We start from the raw sequence: 21,598 nt of genomic DNA on the forward strand, positions 1-21,598 counted from the left end.
CAGAGACTGAGGTGACCTCCATGTTGGGTCACCTTGCTCCCCACAGAGTCAGGGAACAGTAAAAGCAGTATCACGGATTCTTTCAACTCAAATTGCAAATTAACACACTTTTTGTACATCTCAATTCCCCACTACTGTAACCTCCATGTAATCCCCACCATGACTCTATCTCCAATTATCTCCTCAGTCCCTGGCTAAAACTCTTGGATGACTAAAATCCTGGCCAGGTCTCCTTTAGGGACTAAGTGGTTTCGGGCCATCTGCTTATACTCTGAGCCTCTGTCAGCAGGCCGACTAAGGAAGATCAAGTCAATGCAGGGTCTCAGTACCAGGAATAAAGGCACATAGCTCTTATTTCTCCACTCCCCTCCTAGGCACAAACGCCCCAACCTATCCCCACCTAAACACACACCCTGAGACATCCTGGAAGTGATTCCATAGGCAGCTTCAGACCAGCACCATTATGTGTTTCGTCACACAAATGTCACCCCGTTAGGTCAGGTTGTGATGTGGTTTCTGTGTTTTTAGCGAGCATTTGGATGACTTAGGACAATGGTCACTGAGGGACCAGAACCATAATAAGAGCATGTGTACGGTAACCCGGATCTAAGTTAGGGCTTCCTTGCAAAGCGCAGTCCGGCCCTGCAAGAGTCAACCGCGCTCCCACTTCAGCCACTTAGATGGTCCCAAATTCCAGACCATGTGGAACTCGTGGTCATGGACCACTCGGTGAGGACCGAAACTCCCCTTGCCTTATCACATGGAGATGTTCTCCTGTCTCTTAACTCCTCAAGGGTCAGATATGGGTATCCAAAATTTTAACGATCATTTAGATGACTTAAGATAATGTTCCGAGAGGGACCGGGAAACGATAATAAACCTCATGCGTTTTAAAATAAGCCAAACCCGAGTTTGGACTCCCTTTTGAAGTTCTGTGTCCCAGCCGGTCACAGAGAAGACGCTCAGGAATCCACAGGTCTTACCTCACTCGCGTGTCCAGCACCCACACGGTCCAAACTCCCAACTCACCAAGGCTGGGGCGGAGCTATAACGCTGGTCCGGTCTGGTACGGCCGAGAGGCAGCTCTCCCTCAAGGGTGTTTGAAGCCAGCCTGGCACATGACTGCGTGATCACCGACGTGACCCTGGCATATCTATATTAGGAGGGTGGAGCTTTTAGGACCACGCCCACCAAAGCCCGGTGGCTCCTCCCCCACGGAGGGAGGGGTGAGCCAGGGTTAGAGGACAGTCAGAGTTGCTGGGTAAAGGAGGGCAGATGGCGTGTGATCCAATCAAGCCTGGAAAGACTAACGCGGATAATACTCACGATCTAATTTGCACCTTGGAAATTCTCCCTTGATCCTTTCAACACCCTTTAATCACATCTTTGCTGATGAAGAAATAAATCTGTAATCTGAAAGCCTAAGTGAGGCCTCTTCTTTTTCTCATCCAGGAATGTGTAACTCTGGAGCCCACCAGTTCCACCCTCCTTCTACAGTTTGCAGTCAGCCCTGTGCAGTCCTGCCCTTTCTCTCCGCACTCAGGACTCCGCCTCCCCCTGCCACAGGATCTTTGTACAGATAGCTTTCTTCCATAACAGCTCCTATGCGCCATGCATGTTGTTTACTTCCTTGTTCACTGGCATTCTTACTTAAACTTCCAACCTAATCGTTACTTTCTTTGAGAAGCATTCTTTGAGCTCTAAAATTCTGCATCACTCTTTTTGGCAGATTACTTATCAGGCAAATTAATATTTATATTGATTGCTAAAAATTTACCCAAATTATTTAATTTTTTAAACTTGTTTTTCAATTGTAGTTGACGTCACCCACATTTTTAAAAACTCAAACATTTATTACATGCTATCAGTCTATAAAACAGTGAGCCCTACGAAGCAAAAACTTAAGGAAAGAGGCATAAATAAAGACTGAATAGTATTCAAGTGCCTTTGCTTCCAGAGGACTAATGAAATTAATGAGACGGTTACAATGGAGTTACAAGCTCAGATGTAAAATTGCTTTTGGTTAAAGTAAGAGGACACTACGATATAATTCCTTCAGATCTCCTCTTCTAGAAGATTCAATCCATCGGGATTCTGGGGTTTTTTTTCCCCAGAGTATTTCTGTATTCTAACCCATACTGCAGATAATGGAATATACGAGCCCAACAGTGAGCCCACGGCAGTAAGATAAGTTACCCCTAGAGAAGACATATTTTCCCAAGGAATATATTTGTAGAAAGGTGAATGTGAAAGGTCCTTTGGTGAGAGCTCAAATGGAAATGACATAAATACTAAAAGAGACGGGAGAGCCCTGGCTGGTGCGGCTCGGTGGATTTGAACACCCCCTTGCTGACCACAAGGTTGCCGATTGGATTTCTGGTCTGGGCACATGCCTGGGTTGCCGACCAGGTGACCAGTTGGGGGCGTTAGAGAGGCTTCCGATGGATGAATCTTTGGCACATAAATGTTTCTCTCCCTCTCTTTTTCCCTCCCTTCCCCTCTCTGTAAAAGTAATAAATAAAATCTTTTAAAAAATAAAGACCGGAGAAAAGTTTATTTCTGTCACACAATGACAGAAACATAGCTAAATTGTGTGCTACCGTTGTGTGAAAAGCAGAGCTTGTAAACGATGAACTTGGATATTTAGCTGAGGAAAGTGATCTTTTGTGGCTGTAGACTCCACATTCTTGGTTAATACACGGTGGTTAACTGAAATTTTAACCAGAGGTAGACTTGGGTTATTTAAGTAACTGTGGCAGGTGAATTTTGTATATATTAGAACCATGCAAAGTGTGAACTGCTGGCCTTCAGTGTAAAACCAGTCCTTTAAGTAATTCCTAGGCAACTGAACCACAGAAGTCTTTCCCAATGGAGCTTTTTTCCCACATTTATTTAATGGTGTTTAAACATTAGTCTCAATGATTCATTTCCTAATGAATCAGCAAAACTTCAAAATAACAATGCTTTATGTTTCTAAAAAATGCAGATTTTATTTTAAGGTTTATTTTACTAAAAAGAAATACCTCCAATATGGGGGAAAGTTATTGAACAAGTGTCAACCATTAAGCCAAAGTAATGTAAGTTTTATGTTAACCTATTCACAAGTTCTAAGTGGAAAGTTTTAATTGTAGCACTTATCATTAATATAAATTTCACTAAAATCTAATTTGATTCAGGAATTATGACAAACAGAAGCATTTCACCACATGTATTCTGGTATTCTTGTAAGCCTATATTCTTTCCTACCCTTTGAAGGTAAGTGGGGTTTTGCAATTACTTTTAGAAAATGGAATATGAGTAAATGTGTGTCACTTCCTGGTGCTGGCCTTCAAGCCTCAGTGTGCTCCTTTTTTTAGTTGCAGTGACCCAGTGCTGAAGGAGTTACATTCCTGAGCAGGTAATGCAGCAGCGCCTCACATTGCACTTTACAAGAATAAGTATTAGTTTGTCTTACTAAGCAACTGAGATTACCACAGCATGCAATGGCTACTCTGATTGGTGCAGCATACCATCACAATGAACGTTCTGCTGAGCCTCTATTCAAATCATGACGAAAGACAAATAGTGCAGAGATAAAGTAAAACTCTATTTACCAACACTGTAAACACACATACAGGCTTCCAAATGCAGACAAGTTGTAAAATGTCAACAGTTTCACATAATGTTCAACGTGAGTATGTGACGTTTGGAGGTTATGTATGAAAAACAATTATATAAAATATTAGACAAAAGCAAAACAGAACTCCCAAAATATTATATGAAATAGAAAAAGTAAATACAATGTGATCTTTATTGACACTTCTGACTTAGGTCAGTTAAATGAACACAGCTTGGGGAGAAGTCAACAAATGAAGCCCAGAACTAAAGGACACACTTGCCTAGCAGAGGAGCCTGTTACCAGACAAAGCCAGAGGAGAACCCTCTGCTGGAGATGCTTCACATCTGGGTAATCCTATTCACAGTGTCAATAGTGGTGACCAGGTTGCATAGCCAGGGGGGAAACCATCCAAAATTTGCCTCAAACGTTGGGCTAATGATGACTCACCACCACATACTAGAATAGTATAAAAAGGATTAATACTCAACATAAATAGGTTTTGGGGGACAGTAGGGAAGATCTCAGAGTACATCCCAAAATGACTGAGAGTGCAGGAAAAAGGGACTAGCCTGCAGTGTTTATGGCAAGTTACTGGGTGCTGGTGGTGGGTGGGAGGGTGCTGGCACTGCTAGAGGTTTGCTTGGTTGGAACTTCCCACCTGCACCAAAGGATGCAGCACCTGGGCTTTCTCATCAGTTTTCCAAGTGTGAGGTAAGGGGAGGAGAGAAGGCTGAGTCCCAAAGCTTTCAACAGTCAAACATCAAAACTGGATCAGGATCTTCATTACAACAATTTCTTCCAATGACAACAGAAGAAAATAACTATATACAAAATTTCCTCCAAGTATTTTCATTTGACTCTGATGATTCGAATTGTGAGAGATTTTGAAGAAGGTGCACTAGAGAAATAAGGCCTAAGTTTTTCAGTAAACACATCACTGAATCTATACAAATATGACCTATTATACATATTATAAAATGAAATCTCTCCCAACTCATAGTCCAGAAACATACCAATCAGTCGTATAGAGCATGGGCCACATGAACTAGTCCAGAGGGGATATTGCCAGCATCCATTTCTTGGGGATGGTGACGTAAGAGTATTTCTGGGAAAAGATCCTTTACATACACCTAAGAAGCACTCACCTGTGCCTCTTATGTCTACCTGCCAAAAATGCCTGCCAGCATCAAATCCCTCAGAACTGAGGACACCTGGGTAAGAATTAAGTGCCTGGGGATCCTGAAGACCATTTGGTGTCTTATATGTCACACTTTTTCTGTCTCTTGAGATAATGAGACTTGGATGGGCAGTTTCAGGATCCAGTGTCAAATCTACCTGAAATGTGCTGATCATTTTATACAGGCCAAAATAATGTGGAGGGGGAGTGCAAATCTTCTTCTTTAATTCATATGAAAAGACTGCTGGGGTTTCTAGGTGCTCATACCTGTTGTGGATACTTTCAATACCTGTGAGTAATTCCTGGTCTGTCTGCAAAAACTTCTCTGCTATTTCACTTAACAGATTGTTTAGTGTGAACATATGGTTTGAGATTTGCCTTCTATTCTCAGTTAGTTTTCCTTCTATGTCCTTCTCTTCCATAAGTAGAATGGAATTAAGTTCATCTTGCTCTGTTTCCAAGGAACCCTTAAGTTCCTTACATTCATAGCGTAATTCTCTCTTCCAATATTCCATCTTCCTCATCACTTGCAAAGCTTTTGCAGCTTGATAATCATATCCCATTTCTGCATCTTTAATCTCCACACTCAAGCGCTCAACATACCTTTTGAGCTTCCTCCTGTTACCAGCAGCAGCTTCCTCAATGGGTAGCAGGGACCGATCCTGGTAGTCTGACGAGACCCTGCACTGGGGACACAACAGCTCCAGGTCCTCCTCACAGAACAGGGTCAGAACCTCATGGTGCTTCACACACAGGGGTTTTTCCTCCTTCAATTCCCTCTGGCTCCCTGTGGTGGGAATCTGCTTAAGAATATCAGTTATGTGACACAATTGAGTGTTCCTCCTGAAGTTCCTTTCACAGCAGTGGTGCAGGCAGACAGGACAGGGAAAAATGTCCTTGAGATCTTCCCAGCGCTGGTCGATGCAGGAGCAACAGAGATTGTGTCCACACTCAATGGTCACTGGGTCTCTCAGGTAATCCAGGCAGATGGGGCAGCTGGCCTCTGCTTGGAGCTCAACGAGGGAGGCTGCAAAGGCCATTGTGCAGGGCAGGGTTCTTTCTAAGAGACTCTCAGCAGTCAGTGCGATCCTCCAGGAGCTGGAGAAAGTGAGAAACTGACGTCTGCTAGGTCCGCACTAACTGTGGAAGGCAGCAGGAGCTTCCAAGAAGAGTTGGAGCCAGCAGCAGATGTCCATCCTTCCTGTCACGCTCTTCTATATTTATTGACACATTTTTCCCAAGTGCCATATAGTACTCGTGGTCAAAACCCCAGCACAATCCAAGTCATATATGGTTTCTGTGGACAAAATGAGATTGCATTTAAAAGTTCAATCAGCATTAATCCTTTCCTTTCTGGAGGAAGAATACGTCAAAGACGAAATCATTTATTATGACAATATTTAAGGACGAGTTAACAGTAAAGACTATGATCTGTTTGCAACTCTAAATGAGTTTGCCAATCTAAGCAAATTTATCATTGCCCTCAACCATCACAAAAAGAGTGCTCCTAGCCAGGTATCCCAGTTGGTTGGAGCGTTGTCCCAAAGCACCAAGCTTGTGGGTTTAATCCCTGGTCTGGGCACATGCAAAAATAAACAAATGAATGCATAACTGAGTGGAAGAGCAAGTCCACATCTCTTTCTCTCTCTCTCTGCACCCCCAGCTCTAAAATTCAATAAATAAAGGAAATGTATTTAAAGTGACAAACATATCATAGAGTTGCTAAAGTAAGTACATAACACTATTGGTGAAAAAGTTTTATCTGAAAATTAACCTAAATCTCATCGAGCACAGGTCCAACTACCTATTTACAGGAAATAAAAGGGATGGAGAACCATGGGAAGGATAACCTGGTCAATTTTATGTGACGACATGATTGGGCCACTGGATGTCCCATATCACTGGTGAAACAACAGTTCTGGGTGTGACTATGAGGACATTTCTGAGAGATTAGTGTTTGAATCAGTGGATGAACAAAGCGCAGGGCCCTCTCCCAGTGCTGGTGAGCATCATCCAATCCACTGGGGATTTGAAGAGAACAAAAACTGGGGGAACATTGAATTCACTCTCAGCTAGAAAGAATAGCCACCACATCCACGTCCTATCCTGGATGTTCCTGGTTCTCAGCACTTCAGACACAGATGGGAATCTGTACCATTCGTTCTAAAACACTTCAGCCTTCCAACTACACCACCATCTTTTCTGCGTCTCCTGCTTTCAGTCAACAGTTCATGGAATTTCCTTGCCTCCACAACCTTCTGAGCCAATACTTTTTAATAAATCTTTTTCTAGATACATACTATTAGTTCTGTTTCTCTGATAAATTGTCAGCAATACATTGAATAGATAATCAGTAAAACCCAAACCATGACAAACTGATTCAATACAAATTCAATACAAATATAAAGAGAAAATAAACATCTCATAAACATCTCATATAGGAATTAAAGTAGACTTAAAAGCCATGCTAAACCATTTTTATTTATAAATGTAATTTCATTCAATTTTGAAATACTTGTTCAAAATTCAGTTGGGAAGTTGGATATCTGAGGATTAAAAAAAATCACTAATGATGTTACACTGAGATAATAAGTGGTATGAGTATGTGACTAAAGCATCTCTTTTAGAAATATAGAATAAAAAGTTTACAAGTGAAATCCTAGGGATTTCCTGTATAAAAATGACACAATGTTGGTAGGACTATAGGTGGAAATTGCAAAATTACAATCATAGCATATGGGTTCTTCCTACACGAGATCACAATGTTTTCTCTCCCATTCTGGATGCATAAAATATTCTACTATTTCAAAAATAATTAGAAAGATTTATCTTTTGAATTCAATTTGCCATTTAAACAGAGCGATGATTTTCTGCTCTATTGTAACCAAGATGGTTTCTCTTACTCCCTTCTTTAGACTTTCCCTTTCATCTCAAAACTCTCAGATTCATTCCATTTCTTTCCTTCCTCCCAGCTGTTTCAAACTGTCCCCTTTCTCCTTCACTCCAAATCCATCATCTTCTGCCCTGTTCCCACTTCCTCTCCCCACCCAACAAATCTGCTAAATTGAGGAAAATTGAAATTGAGAACTGACCAAGGCACGCAGTAAAGTTCCACCTGTTTGTATGTTCAGTTGGTTGGATTTGAGGCCTGAAGTAAAATTATCTGTGTCATTGGGGAAGGGCCTTTGATCCTCTTTTGTGTCCGGGACACAAGGAACAAGGAAAATAACCCCAACCTTCCCCGTCAGTTGATGTCAGCATACGCATAAATTTAGATAAACCTCTTGGAGAATCTGGGTTTACACAATAATAATTAGATTCTAAACACTGAGATATTCTAGAAGATTCCAAAAGGCAACTTCAGACCAGCACCTCTGGGTTCTTTGCACATGCAGATATTAGTCACCCCCTCAAGTCAGATTGGTATCACAATATATGTATTTTTAGCAAGCAGTGTGAAGACTTAGGGCAAGGCTCATTGAGGGGCATGAACAATAACAAAAGCATGTGTCTTAACTTGACTCCAAGTTAGGATTCCCTAGAGAGGTGCGTTCAAGATCCTGCCGGAGCAACCACACAGAAGACCACTGCTTTCCCAGTGCTCTGCCTCCCGGGCCAGTACAGTCCGGACTCTGAGTTTACCTGGAACCAGCTGCTTTGGGTAAGTCTTGAACTGGGTCTCCAGGAAAAGTCCCCGAAGGCAGTCTCAAAGCCAGTCTCGTACCAGTTGTGATGTGACCATGGCATACCATGTACCACTAGGATGAGGGTGGAGCTACTCAGGACTCTGCTCAACAAAAGCTGGCGGCCCCGCCCTTGCAGAGGGTGTGAGCCAGGGTGGGGGTTAGAGGATGTTCAGAAGTGCTGGTTGGTGGGGAGGGGATCTCCTGTTATTATTCCCTTTCGCTTGCAAGGACTAACCTTTTGTTAACATGCATGATATAATTTGCACCTTTGTAATCCTCTCTTAACCTTCTCAATACTCTTCAATCACATCTTTGCTGATAAAGAAATGGAAAATAAAAGTAAAATCTTTCTTTCCAACTTGGCCCTGCATAATGGCTCCCGCCAAGGAGGGAGAGAAAAAGAGCCATTCTGCCATCAAAGAGGTAGTGACCAGAGAATACACCATTAACATTCACAAGTGCATCCATGGAGTGTGTTTCAAGAAGCAGTCCACTGCGGCTCTCAAAGAGATCCAGAAGTACGTCATGAAGGAGATGTGAGCTCCAAAGCTACACATTGACACCAGGCACAACAAAGCTGTCTGGACCAAAGGAATACGAAATGTCTATAGCGCATTCCGGGGCAGTTGTCCACAAAACATAATGAGGATAAGGATTCCCCAAACAAGATCTATGCCTTGATTACCTATGTACCTGTCACCACTTTCAAAAATCTAGAATATGGATAAGAACTAACTGTTGACTGTCAAATAAAGTTATAAAACTGCAACAACAACAACAACAGCAACAAAAAAAAAAGTAAAACCATTACAAAAGATAGAAGTACAGTACTGTTTCTTTAAAGAAAAATCTGACAAATACAATTGATCTCATTTGGCTTTACATTGAAGAGGCAGTGAATGCTTAAAGCAATACATGAACTAATCTAAGTATGTAGGTGTGAAAAAACCTCTAGGCATATTTTTTTTTTGTAATAAACGAAGTATAGAGAGCATTTGAGATCTTGCTTCCCAGCAACCGTCACCACTTTTGGCTCAAATAAATGTATAAAAATTAAAAAAAAAAAAAAAAAGAGCAAAGTATAAGACAGAACATGGCTCGTACTGCAATATTAAATAAACAACATAAAATTTGCTGACTGGTCTCAGACTGTGCATCCTCAGTCTGTTTAACAGGATAGTTTCTCTCTCAACCCTCTCAAATGGGGGTGAGTGCTCAGTTTCTTTCCCATGGCTCTGTTCTTCGTTGACATCTTTGGTTCTTCATCCCAGGGCTCCCAGCATACCAGGCTCCACCTGACAATTGCACCCTCCATCACACTGCATGATATTCACGGAGTAGTGTCGGGGTGGGAACAGATTCAGCCTTTCCCTAGGGGTTCAATAACAAAACTTCCCCGTTGGAATAGACTGAGACTCTGATATGTTCTACCTATTGCTCCTGGTGACTTTATTCACACAGAAAACAAATCAATGTGCAACTCCAACCCTGATGTCTTTCCTGATCTCATCAACCCCAGCGAGGCAGCTCATTTAATTGTTTACCCAGCAGACCTTTTATAAACTTTTACTAGAATGTGAGATACTGTGTTAGAAGCTTAGATGCAAAGATCCCATCAGGAGTTCCCACCAGGAGAGAACAACCATCCAGACAACAGAGATAGATAATGTGCTTTGAGACTTCCTCCCTGTGAATGTCTGTCTAGTCCATGAATGGGATATAGGATCACGGTTTTCCTTTAATCAGCAACATTATAATGTGAATACCAGCAATTTCCCAGTGAGTGCCTAATAGACTTGTGTTGTTAAGTATTTTTTAAGAGGAACTGTATTAAAAATGTGGTAACAGACCACATATTATAGTGGGGTACATTGAAAAGCAAATTGCTTTTTGACCCCAGACCATCAGGCTTCCAGGCTACTTTTCAGCCTTACAATTTTTACGTTTCTTCTGCAGATTTTAGTAACGTAGTATTCATATACAAATATACAGCAAAAAAATCTATTTTTCTTCCTTGATTTTATATTACGATATGGTATGTCTTTTGCTTTCTTTACACTTTTTTAAAAAAGATTTTATCTATTTATTTTTAGAGAGAGGGGAAGGGAGATAGAAAGAGAGAAACATCAATGTGTGGTTGCCTCTCACACATCCCCCTTCTGAGGACCTGGCCTGCAACCCAGGCATGTGTCCTGACTGGGAATGGAACCAGCAACGCTTTGGTTCACAGGCCAGGACTCAATCCACTGAGCCACACCAGACAGGTTTTTACACTTTTTAAGAGTATATCTGGAGACATTTTTTGTATTTGCTTATGTAGATCTAGTTCATGTATTGTTTTTATTTTTTCTAAGTTCTTATTGTGTATATATGCGCTATATATATTATATATACATATATATATTTTCTTTTTTAAAGAGAGAGAGGAAGAGGAGAGAAATATCAATGTGCTAGAGATACATGGATCGGTTGCCTCTTGCAAACCCCCAATTGAGGATGTGGCCTGCAACCAGCACGTGCCCTGACTAGGAATGGAACCAGCGACCTTATGGTTCGTAGGCTGGCACACAATTCACTTAGCCACACCGTCAGGATTCATGTGTGGTTTTAAGTACTCACTGCCTCTTCAATGTTAAAAAAAAAGAGAGATTTGTGGTAGATCTTTTTTGTTTTGGCAGAGGGCAGAAGAACCAGTGATGTAATACTTTTATTTTGTGTAAATATTATAAGTGCATTGAATTTATAACTTTTCACATCTTTCCCAAGAGCAGTGGGGCATCACAAATAAAATATAGATATCAGAAAATGAGGGATACAGCTGCTTGTCTTATGGTAGCTGGAAAACGAGCACAAATATACCATACTTCCTGGGATCAGAATATCCCAGGAATAAAATTGGATCGTGCAGCAAACTAAGTACTACAGTTATGGTTATGCCACAGACAAAACCCAAGCCACTCAAAATTTGGTTCTGGTGTCAAGACTGTTAATGGCACAAACACAACAAGAGGGTGTGAAATGGTTTATTACTTAATGAGGCTCTATGTGAACAGCAGGGCAGCTACCAATCCAAAAACAGATTGAGAAAAGGAAGAAAGGCAACTGGCTTGGGGTTTTTGGTGGCTGAGAAACAGGCGGGGGGCGGGGGTGGGGTCGTTCCTCTGCAGGCAGGACCTGAGTTATAAACCCCAGCTCCCAAGGCCTGTGAAGGAGCGCTCAGCCTTCCTAAGGGTTAGCCCAGATGTGGAACAAAGGGTGAAAACAGAGGGGAGAGAATTAAAAGACATCAGCAACACTCTGGCCCGTGTGGCTCAGTTGTTTGGCATCATCCCACAAATGGGAAAAGTTGCAGGTTGGACTCTCAATTGGGGCACACGCCTAGGTTGTGAATAAGGGGTGCATGTGAAAGGCAACCGATCAATGTTTCTCTCCCTTTCGTTTCCCTTCCCTTCCCCTCTCTCTAAAAATAAATAAAATCTAAAAAAATAAAATAAAAAGAAAAGACCAGCAAGTATCAAAAATGGTCTGGGGCCTTTTATTAATAGTACTCTCTATTAACATAGGAAGAAAGTACAACACACAGAATTGTTTACAAGGTGGTTCAGCACTCATCTTTGACTAGCCTCATTGTAAGTGATTTTGAAGAAGGTCCAATAGAGAAATAGGGCATAAGTTTTTCTGTAAGACTCTCATTGAATGTATATAAATGTGATCTGTTTTTCAAATTATAAAATGAAACTTCTCCTAACTCATAGTCCAGAAAAATGCCAATCCGTCTGGGGTTTACTGAGTCCCATGGGCGAAATGTACTAGTCCAGAGCTGAATTTGCCAGCAGCCATTTCTTGGGGATGGTGACAAAAGAGCATTTCTGGAGAAAGATTCTTTACACACACCTAAGGACCATTCACCTTTGCCTCCTATTTCTACCTGCCAAAAATGCCTGCCAGCGTCAAAGCCCTCAGTACTGAGGACAGCTGGGTAAAACTTAAATGCCTTGGGATTCTGAACACAATTTTGTTTCCTCATCTGAAATATTGCAGTCTTCCTATCTGGTGAGATAGTAAGATTATGGTGAGCAGTTTCAGGGTCCAGTGTCAAATCTACCTGAAATGTGCTGATCATTTTGTGCAAGCCAAAATATTGTGGGAGGAGAGTGAAAGTCTCCTCCTTTAACTCACATGAAAAGGCTGCTGGGGTCTCTAGATTTTCATACACGCTGTGGATACTTTTAATACCTGTCAGTAAATCCAGGTCTGTCTGCAAACACTTTCTGATAATTTCACTGAGCAGGCTTTTTAATATGGAACTGTGGTTCAATATTTGTGTTTTCTTTTCATTTATTTTTTCTTGAACACATGTCTCTTCATTAAATAACCTAGTATGAATTTCATCCTGCTCGCTTTCCAAGAAATGCTTAAATTGTTCAACTTCATAGTGCAATGCACTCCTTTGATTGTCCATCATCCATCTCAATTCAAAATCTTTTGAGATTTGCATTTCAAAATCCTTTTCAGCATCTTCAACCTGCTCCCTCAGGGGCTCAATGTAGCTTCTGAGCTTCCTCCTGTGACTGGCAGCAGCTTCCTCAGTAGGAATCAGGGAGTGACCCCCGTGGTCCGAGGAGTGCCCACACTGGGGACACAACAGCTCCAGGTCCTCCTCACAGAACAGGGTCAGAACCTCATGGTGCTCCTTACAGAAGGGATTCTCTTGTCTTTTCCTTTTTCTCCTCATGGTGGGAATCTGTTTAAGAATATCAGTTATGTGACACAATTGAGTGTTCCTCCTGAAGTTCCTTTCACAGCAGTGGTGCAGGCAGACAGGACAGGGAAAAATGTCCTGGAGGCCTTCCCAGCGCTGGTCGATACAGGAGCGACAGAAGTTGTGTCCACACTCAATGGTCACTGGGTCTCTCAGGTAATCCAGGCAGATGGGGCAGCTGGCCTCTGCTTGGAGCTCGACGAGGGAGGCTGCAAAGGCCATTGTGCAGGGCAGGGTTCTGTCTGAAGAGACTCTCAGCAATCAGTGCGATCCTCCGGGAGCTGGAGAAAGAGAGAAATGGATGTCTGCTCAGTCCTTGCTCTCTGTGGAAGGCAGCAGGAGCTTCCAAGAAGAGTTGGAGCCAGCAGCAGAGGTCCAGCCTTCCTGTCACTCTCTCCTGTATTTATTGCTACATTTCCCCCAAGTGACAGGAGTATTTGTGGTCAAAATCCCTGCACAGTCCAAGTCACATATGGTTTCTGTGGACAAAATGATATATCCATTTAAAGGATAGTTTAATCAGCATCCATCCTTCTTTCCCCATAGTGTATGTCAGGTAAACCAGACCACTTATGAAGACAATATTTACATAGGAGGAGTTAGCAACAGAGACTATCATCTATTTTGCAACTCTAAGTGAATTAATCCATCTACGCAAATTTTTCATTGGCTACAATCATCACAATAAGAATGACAAACAGATATCATACAAGTGTTGAAGGGAGTACATTATTTCTGAAGAAGTTATGTCAGAAAATAAACCTAAATCTCATCAAACAGACATCCAACCGCCTATTAAAGGAAATATAAGGGACAGAGAAACATGTGAAAGATAACTTGGTTAATTTTACCTGTCAAATTGATTGGGCCACTGGACATCCCACATCACTGGTGAAACACTAGTTCTGGGTATGGCTGTGAGGAAATTTCTGGGAGAGCTTAGTATTTGAATCAGTACATGAGCAGAGCAGATAGTCCTCCCCCAATGTTGGTGAGCATCAGCCAATCCATTGAGGTCTTGAAGGGAACAAAAATGAGGGGAAACTTTGATTTTACTCTCTGCTACTGAATCAGATGGCACATCTACCTCCTTTCTGGAGTGCTCCTGGTTCTCAGCCCTTCGGATGTTGACTGGAATCTTTACCACCTGTTCTTAGACTCTTCAACCTTCCAACTATACTACCATTTTTCCTGGGTCTTCTGTATGCAGATTGCAGATCATGGGACTTCTTTGCTTCCATAACCTTCTGAGCCAATCCTTTTTTAAATAATAGTATGTATCTTTCTAGATACATCCTATTTGCTCTGTTTCTCTGGTAAACATTTAGTATTACATTAAATAGGTAATATGTAAAATGCAGACTGTGATACACTCCACTGAAAATTCAACCATGTTTCTGAGGCACAAAGGTAAAAAGAAAGCAAACCAATGGAAGATGAATATAGGAATTAGAGTACACTTACCAGGTACACTATCCAATTACAATAGATAAACCTATTTTCATTCTATTTAGAAATACTTTATGAAAATTCAATTGGGAAGTTGAATAACTGAGGAAGAAACAATAATGATAACTATGTTAGATTGAGATAAGAATGACTTTAGAAATATGTAGAATAGGAGAGTCTCCTAGAAATATATAATGAATTTCCTAGGGATTTCCATCATAAAAATGGCAAGATGTTAGTAGGACTGTGGAAAAAGACTGGCAAAAAGTTTATAGTTACCACAACCGGGTTCTTCATACCTGGGTTCATTATAATATTTTCTTTCCTTTTATGAATGCCTAAAATATTCTTTGATTGAAAAAGTTTGTTTTTTTTTTCCTTAAAGATTTACCTTTCGAATTCCGTTGAAGTGTTTCTCTGCTCTATTCTTGCCAAGCCAGTTTCTCCTGCTTCCTTATTTAGACTTTGGCCCTTTTCCCTTCATCACAAAACTCTCAGATCCATTCCGTCTCTTCTCTTCCTCACAGCTGTTTCAAACAGTCCCCTTTGTCCTCCACTCCAAATCCATTATCTTCTTCCCTGTCCCCACTTCCCATGCCCACTTTACAAACCTCCCATATGAGATTATTTGAGATGAGGAAAGACTAAGGCAGGCATTAGAGTCCCATCTGCTTGTACCCTATGTTGGTTGAATTCCAGGTCTGATCTCAAACTACTGGTACCATTAGGGCTGGGTCCCTTGATCCCCCTTTTTTCAGGGACACACGGAACAAGAAAAATAACACTCAGCTTTCCTTTCATTTTGGTGTCAGTGTACACATACATTTAGATAAATGTCTTGGTACATCTGTTTCAAAAAAATAAGATTTAACACTAGACACAGGACACACCCGGAAAAAGTCCCCACAAGGCTTCTGACCCACACCTCTGGGCACTTTGTGACACATAGATATTAGTCACCATTTAGGTATCTGTATTTTTGGCAAGTATTTAGAAGGCTTAGGACAGGCTCACGTAGGGATCTCAACAATAATGAAGGTGTGCATCCTAAAATCATCTGAATCCAAGTTAGGGCTGGCTTGCCTGTCGGGGGTCCATGCCCTGCTAGAGCAGCCGCACAGGAAATCAAGATGCTGCACCTCCCGCACCCACATCCCCCAGTCTCCCAACTCACCTGGTTCCAGCTGCCATGAGCCAGTTTGTGAGGCAGGACTCCAGGGAGGGTCTTCCAAGCAAGGTTCCTACCACTTGTGTGGTTAGTGATGTGGCCCTGGCGTGTGTGTATATAGATATACCACCAGGACGTTGGAGCTATTAGGACCTCGCCCACCAGGACTGGTGGCTCCTCCCTTGAGGAGGGAAATACGGGTCAGGGTTGGGGTTAGAGGATGTTCTGAAGGGTTGGTTGATGGGGAGGGGACCTCTGGTGATTCAATCAGCTCAGCAGACAACTGAGGGCTGATAGGAATGATCTAATTTGTACTTTTGAAATCCCCCCCTTGGCCCTCTCACCCTCCTTTAATCCCATTTTTGCTGAGGAAGAAACTGGAATCTGAAAGGCTAAGTGAAGCCTTTTCATTTTCTCACCCAGGAGCCGTGACTCTGGAGCCCTCCAGTTTCCCCTCCTGTAACCTCAGGCACTGTGATAATCCTGCCCTCCCCCTCCGCGCTCAGGACGCGGCATGCCCTGCCACAGGCCTTCCGCACAGGCCGGCTTTGTCCGTGGCAGCCCGTAGGCCCCAAACACATTGCCTACTCCGTTGTTCACTGGCGTTCTTTCTTCAAATCCCAGCCCAACTGTTACTTTGAGAAGCATTCTTTGAGCTATAAAATTCTGTACTGCAGTTTATTTTGGGCAGATTGCTAATTAGAATAATGCTATTCATACTGATATCCAATAACTTACCAAGTTTCTTTCCTATTACTTTTTTAATTTTATATTTAAAAAATTTTAATCTTCACCTGAGGATATTTTTGTATTATTACTGATTTTAGAGACAGAGGAAAGAAGGGAGGGAGAAAAACATTGTGGTGAAAGGAGGGAAAGCAGGGAGGGAGGGAGGGAGCGAGGGAGGGAGGAAAGATCACCTGCAGCCCACCTGGACCCGACCAGGGATTAAACCCACAGCCTAGGTGTGTGCCCTAACTGGGGATCAACCCAAAACCATTTTGGTGTAGGGGGTCATGTTCCAACCGACTGAACCACCTGGTCAGAGCTGTTTTCTTTTTTTAAAATTTATTTTCCATTATGGTTGACACTATTTGCATTTCTTAAATTAAAACACTTATTACATGCTACCAATCTATAAAACAGTGAGCCCTACAAAGCAAAAAACTGGTACAGAATCACAGTTGATTCTTATCCATCTTATTGTCAAGAACAGAGCCGTTAAATAGAGACAAAAATAAAGACTAAATAGTACCCTGGCCAAGCAGCTTAGTTGGTTAGAGCATCATCCCAATATGCCAAGGTTGTGGGTTTAATCCCATCAGGGCACATACAAGAATCAACCACTGAATGCATAAATAAATGGAACAACTCAATGTTTCTCTCTCCCCCCCTTCTCTCTCTTCCTCCCTCCTTTCCTCTCTCCCTCGAAAATAAAAATTTTTTAAAATATTTAAAAAGACTGAATAGTATTCAAGTGACGTTGTTCCCAGATGACTAATAAAATCTTTAAAAAGTGTTTCCATGGAGTTATAAACTCAGGCATAAGATTGTGTTTGGTTAAAGTGTGAACAGGACACCAAGATATAATTGCTTCGATCTCCCTTTCAGAAGATCCAAGCAATGTAGAACAATTGTTTAACTGTTTCATCAAGATTTTGTTTTTCCCCAGAGTATTTCTGCATTCTAGCCCTAACTACAAGAGAAACAGGATTAACCGGCCCAACTGTGAGACCATTACAAATAAAATAAATTAGCCCTTGAGAAGACATGTATCTTCCGAAGAATGTTGGTAGAAAAATGAAGAAGAAAGGTACTTTGGTGACAACTCAAATGGAAATGAGGAACGTGTTATGGGAGACTAAAGAAAAGGTGATTCTGTTATATAGTGACAGAAAACATAGCCTAATGGTGTACTACCGTTGTGTGGAAAGCGGAACTTGTTAAGTGAGGAACTTGCTGAGAGTGATCCTCTGGCTGGAGACTCCATCCTCTGGATCCATATTGTGTCTACTTTAAGAATTACTATTAATATACCATGTTTAACTGATTGTTAAACCTGTGGCATACCTGGGTTAAGTAACCATGGCAATTGAATTTTGTACATATTGGAACATTGCAAAATGTGAACTTCCTGTGTGAGTTTCTTTCCGGTCTAAACATACCTCAGTGCTACCACCAGCTTTCAAGTATTACAATAGCCTTTCAAGTACCTCCTAGGCAATATATCCACAGAAGTCCATCCCAATTGAGGGTTTTTCCCTCAATTCATCCCATTGATTTTATTTCTAAAAATTTTTAAATATTTATTTTATAGAAAAGGGAAGGGAGAAAGGGAAACATCCATGTGCAAGAGAAACATCAATCACATGGCTCTTGCCTGCCCCCATGTGGGGACCTGGGCACAGGCCAGGGACCCAGGCATGTATCCTGATTAGGAATGAAAACAGCAACCTTACTGATTGCAGGTCAGCACTAGATCCACTGAGCCACACAGCCAGGGCTCATCCCAGTGAGTTTAGACATTAGTCTCAATGATTCATTTTCTAATGAATTACCAAAATTTCAGAATAATTATTCTACCAAAGAATGTTCTAAGGTTTATTTAAAGGAAGTATCTTCTTTATTGTGGGAAGTTACTTAACAATCACTGTAGGATTATATATTGCAAATGTCTGTTAGATCTACTTCCAAGTTATAATTGAAGACTTTTAATTCTTAGACTCATCATTAATGGAAATTTCACTGTCTAATTGGATTCAGGAATGACGGCAAACAGTAGCTTTCCACCTCACAATACATGCATTCTTCCACACCCCTTGCAGATAGAGCCTTGCAATTACTTTCAGAAAATGGAGAAAAAGAATGTCTCTTCCTGGTGTTGGCCTTCAAGGCTCCGTGTGTCCCTTTAATGCTCCCTCTTTGCCTAGTTTTAGTGAGCTGGTGCTGTGATGACTCATGACTGATGACATTAGATTTCTGAGTAGGTAATGCAGCAGTGCCCCACATTGCACTTTCCATGAATAAGTACTAGTTTTGTTCTTGTTAAGCAACTGAGATTACCACAGCATGGCATGGCTACTCTGATCAGTGCAGGGGTCCCTTGTACCTCAATGAAAGCTGTGCTGAGCATCTTTTCCAATTACGAAGACAGACAAAGTATAGAGATTTACAAAGTAAAACTTTATTTCTTAACACTACATACGATACACATACAGCCTTCTATCTAAACAGAGGCATGTTCTAAAATGTCCACAGTTACACTTAATGTTAAACATGAGATGTGACGTTTTGAGGTTATTTATGAAAACAATTTTGTGAAATATGAAACAAAAGCAAAATTAGAATTCCCAAAAAATTATATGAAAAATAATAAAATATAAGTTCAATGTGATCCTTTTCCAGATTTTAGACTTTTAAGAATTACTGTTATAAACATGCAGCACAGCCTTGGGACATCTCAGCCAATGCAGCAGAAAGCTGAAAGGGCACCCTTGCCTAAGGAAACAGAGCCTGTTATAACACAAAGCCAGAGGAGGACCCCCCTGCTAGAGGCGCTTCACATCTGGGTAATCCTATTCACAATGCCAATGGTGGTGAGCAGGTTGCATAGCCAGCGGGGAATCCATCCAAAATTTGCTTCAAATGTTAAGACTGATGATGACTCACCACATACCAGAAGGGTATAAAAGGATTAATACTCACGTAAATAGGTTTTGCAGGGACAGTAGCGATGAGCTGAGTAGAATCCAAAATGACTGAGAGTGCAGGAAAAAGGGACTAGCTTGTAGTGTTTATGGCAAGTTACTGGGTGCTGGCGGTGGGTGGGAGGGTGCTGGCACTGCTAGAGGCTTGCTTGGTTGGAACTTCCCACCTGCACCAAAGGATGCAGCACCTGGGCTTTCTCATTAGTTTTCCAAGTATGAGGTAAGAAGAGGAGAGAAGGCTGAGTCCCAAAGTTTTCAACAGTCAAAAATCAAGATTGGCATCTTCTTTGTAAATATTCCTTCTACTAAAGGAAAAAAATCTTACATAAAATTATCCTCCAAGGTTTTCATCATTTGTCTCTGATGATACTAATTGTAAGAGATTTTGAAGAAGGTGCACTCGAGAAGTAAGGCATAAGTTTTTCTGTAAATGTATCAGTGAATTTATACAAATAGGACCTGTTATACATATTATAAAATGAAATCTCTCCCAACTCATAGTCCAGAAAAACACCAACTTGCATGACATGTCCTCTAGGGCATGTTCCACATACACTGGCGCAAAGCTCAATGTGCCAGCAGCTACTGTTTGGGGATAGTGATATAAAAGCATTTCTTGGGGAAGATTCTTTACATACACCTAAAGACCATTCACCTGTGCCTCCTATGTCTACTTGCCAAAAATGCCTGCCAGCATCAAATCCCTCAGAACTGAGGACGGCTGGGTAAGAAGTAAGTGCCTGGGGATCCTGAAGACCATTTGGTGTCTTATATGTCACACTTTTTCTGTCTCTTGAGATAATGAGACTTGGATGGGCAGTTTCAGGATCCAGTGTCAAATCTACCTGAAATGTGCTGATCATTTTATACAGGCCAAAATAATGTGGAGGAAGAATGCAGATCTCATTCTTTAATTCATATGAAAAGACTGGTGGAGTTGCTAAATTTTCATACCTCTTATGGATACTTTTAATACCTGTGAGTAAATCCAGGTCTACCTGGAAATACTTCTCTGCTATTTCACTTAACAGATTATGTAATATGAACATATGGTTTGAAATTTGCCCTCTATTTTCAATTAGTTTTTCTTTAACATCCCTCTCTTCCATAAGTAGACTGGTATTAATTTCATCTTGCTCTATTTTCAAGGAACACTTGAATTCTTTACATTCATAGAGTAATTCTCTCCTGCAATTTTCCATCCTTTTCTGCACTTCAAAAATTTTTGCCACTTGGTTTTCAAATTCCGTTTCAGCATCTTCAACCTCCACTGTCAGGGCCTCAAAATAATTTTTGAGCCTCTTTCTGTAACCAGCTGCAACTTCCTCAATGGGTAGCAGGGACCGATCCTGGTAGTCTGACGAGACCCTGCACTGGGCACACAACAGCTCCAGGTCCTCTTCACAGAACAGGTTCAGAACCTCATGGTGCTTCACACACAGGGGTTTTTCCTCCTTCAATTCCCTCTGGCTCCCTGTGGTGGGAATCTTCTTAAGAATATCAGTTATGTGACACAACTGAGTGTTCCTCCTGAAGTTCTTGCGAGGGCAGTGGTGGAGGCAGACAGGACAGGGAAAAATGTCCTTGAGATCTTCCCAGCGCTGGTCGATACAGGAGCGACAGAAGTTGTGTCCACACTCAATGGTCACTGGGTCTTTCATGTAATCCAGGCAGATGGGGCAGCTGGCCTCTGCTTGGAGCTCGATGAGGGAGGCTGCAAAGGCCATTGTGCAGGGCAGGTTTCTGTCTGAAGAGACTCTCAGCAGTCAGTGCGATCCCCTGGGAGCTGGGGAAAGAGAGAAGTTGATGTCTGCTCAGTCCTTGCTCTCTGTGGAAGGCAGCAGGGGCTTCCAAGAAGAGTTAGAGCCAGCAGCAGAGGTCCAGCCTTCCTGTCACCCTCTCCTGTAGTAAATGCCTTTCTTCCAATTGTATATTATCTGTGGACTCCTCGTGGTTAAAAACCTAGCATAACCCAAGTCATATGTGGTTTCTGTGGACAAAAAACATTATAATTTAAAGGACAGTTAAATAAGCATTAATCCTTTCATCAC

General features: G+C 41.7%; 3 protein-coding genes across 3 annotated transcripts; all 3 read right to left on the minus strand.

Annotated features, from left to right (window-relative positions):
• Positions 1–5,166: 5,166 nt before the first annotated feature.
• Positions 5,167–5,815, minus strand: LOC129072477 (putative tripartite motif-containing protein 61). Its single transcript, XM_054575960.1, is given in 2 exon segments — positions 5,167–5,202; positions 5,204–5,815. Coding segments are annotated over 2 exon segments (648 nt in total).
• A 6,247-nt stretch (positions 5,816–12,062) lies between these two features.
• LOC129072517 (tripartite motif-containing protein 60-like) lies at positions 12,063–13,445 on the minus strand. Its single transcript, XM_054575984.1, has one exon. The coding sequence runs from the start codon at positions 13,443–13,445 to the stop codon at positions 12,063–12,065; it is 1,383 nt and encodes a 460-aa protein (XP_054431959.1).
• A 7,180-nt stretch (positions 13,446–20,625) lies between these two features.
• LOC129072479 (putative tripartite motif-containing protein 61) lies at positions 20,626–21,274 on the minus strand. The gene is given in 2 exon segments (XM_054575961.1): positions 20,626–20,664; positions 20,666–21,274. Coding segments are annotated over 2 exon segments (648 nt in total).
• Positions 21,275–21,598: the final 324 nt, after the last annotated feature.

The sequence above is a fragment of the Pteronotus mesoamericanus genome, unplaced genomic scaffold, assembly GCF_021234165.1.
Source record: "Pteronotus mesoamericanus isolate MK-2021 breed Mesoamerican mustached bat unplaced genomic scaffold, CSHL_Meso_final contig_32, whole genome shotgun sequence".
Taxonomy (NCBI): domain Eukaryota; kingdom Metazoa; phylum Chordata; class Mammalia; order Chiroptera; family Mormoopidae; genus Pteronotus; species Pteronotus mesoamericanus.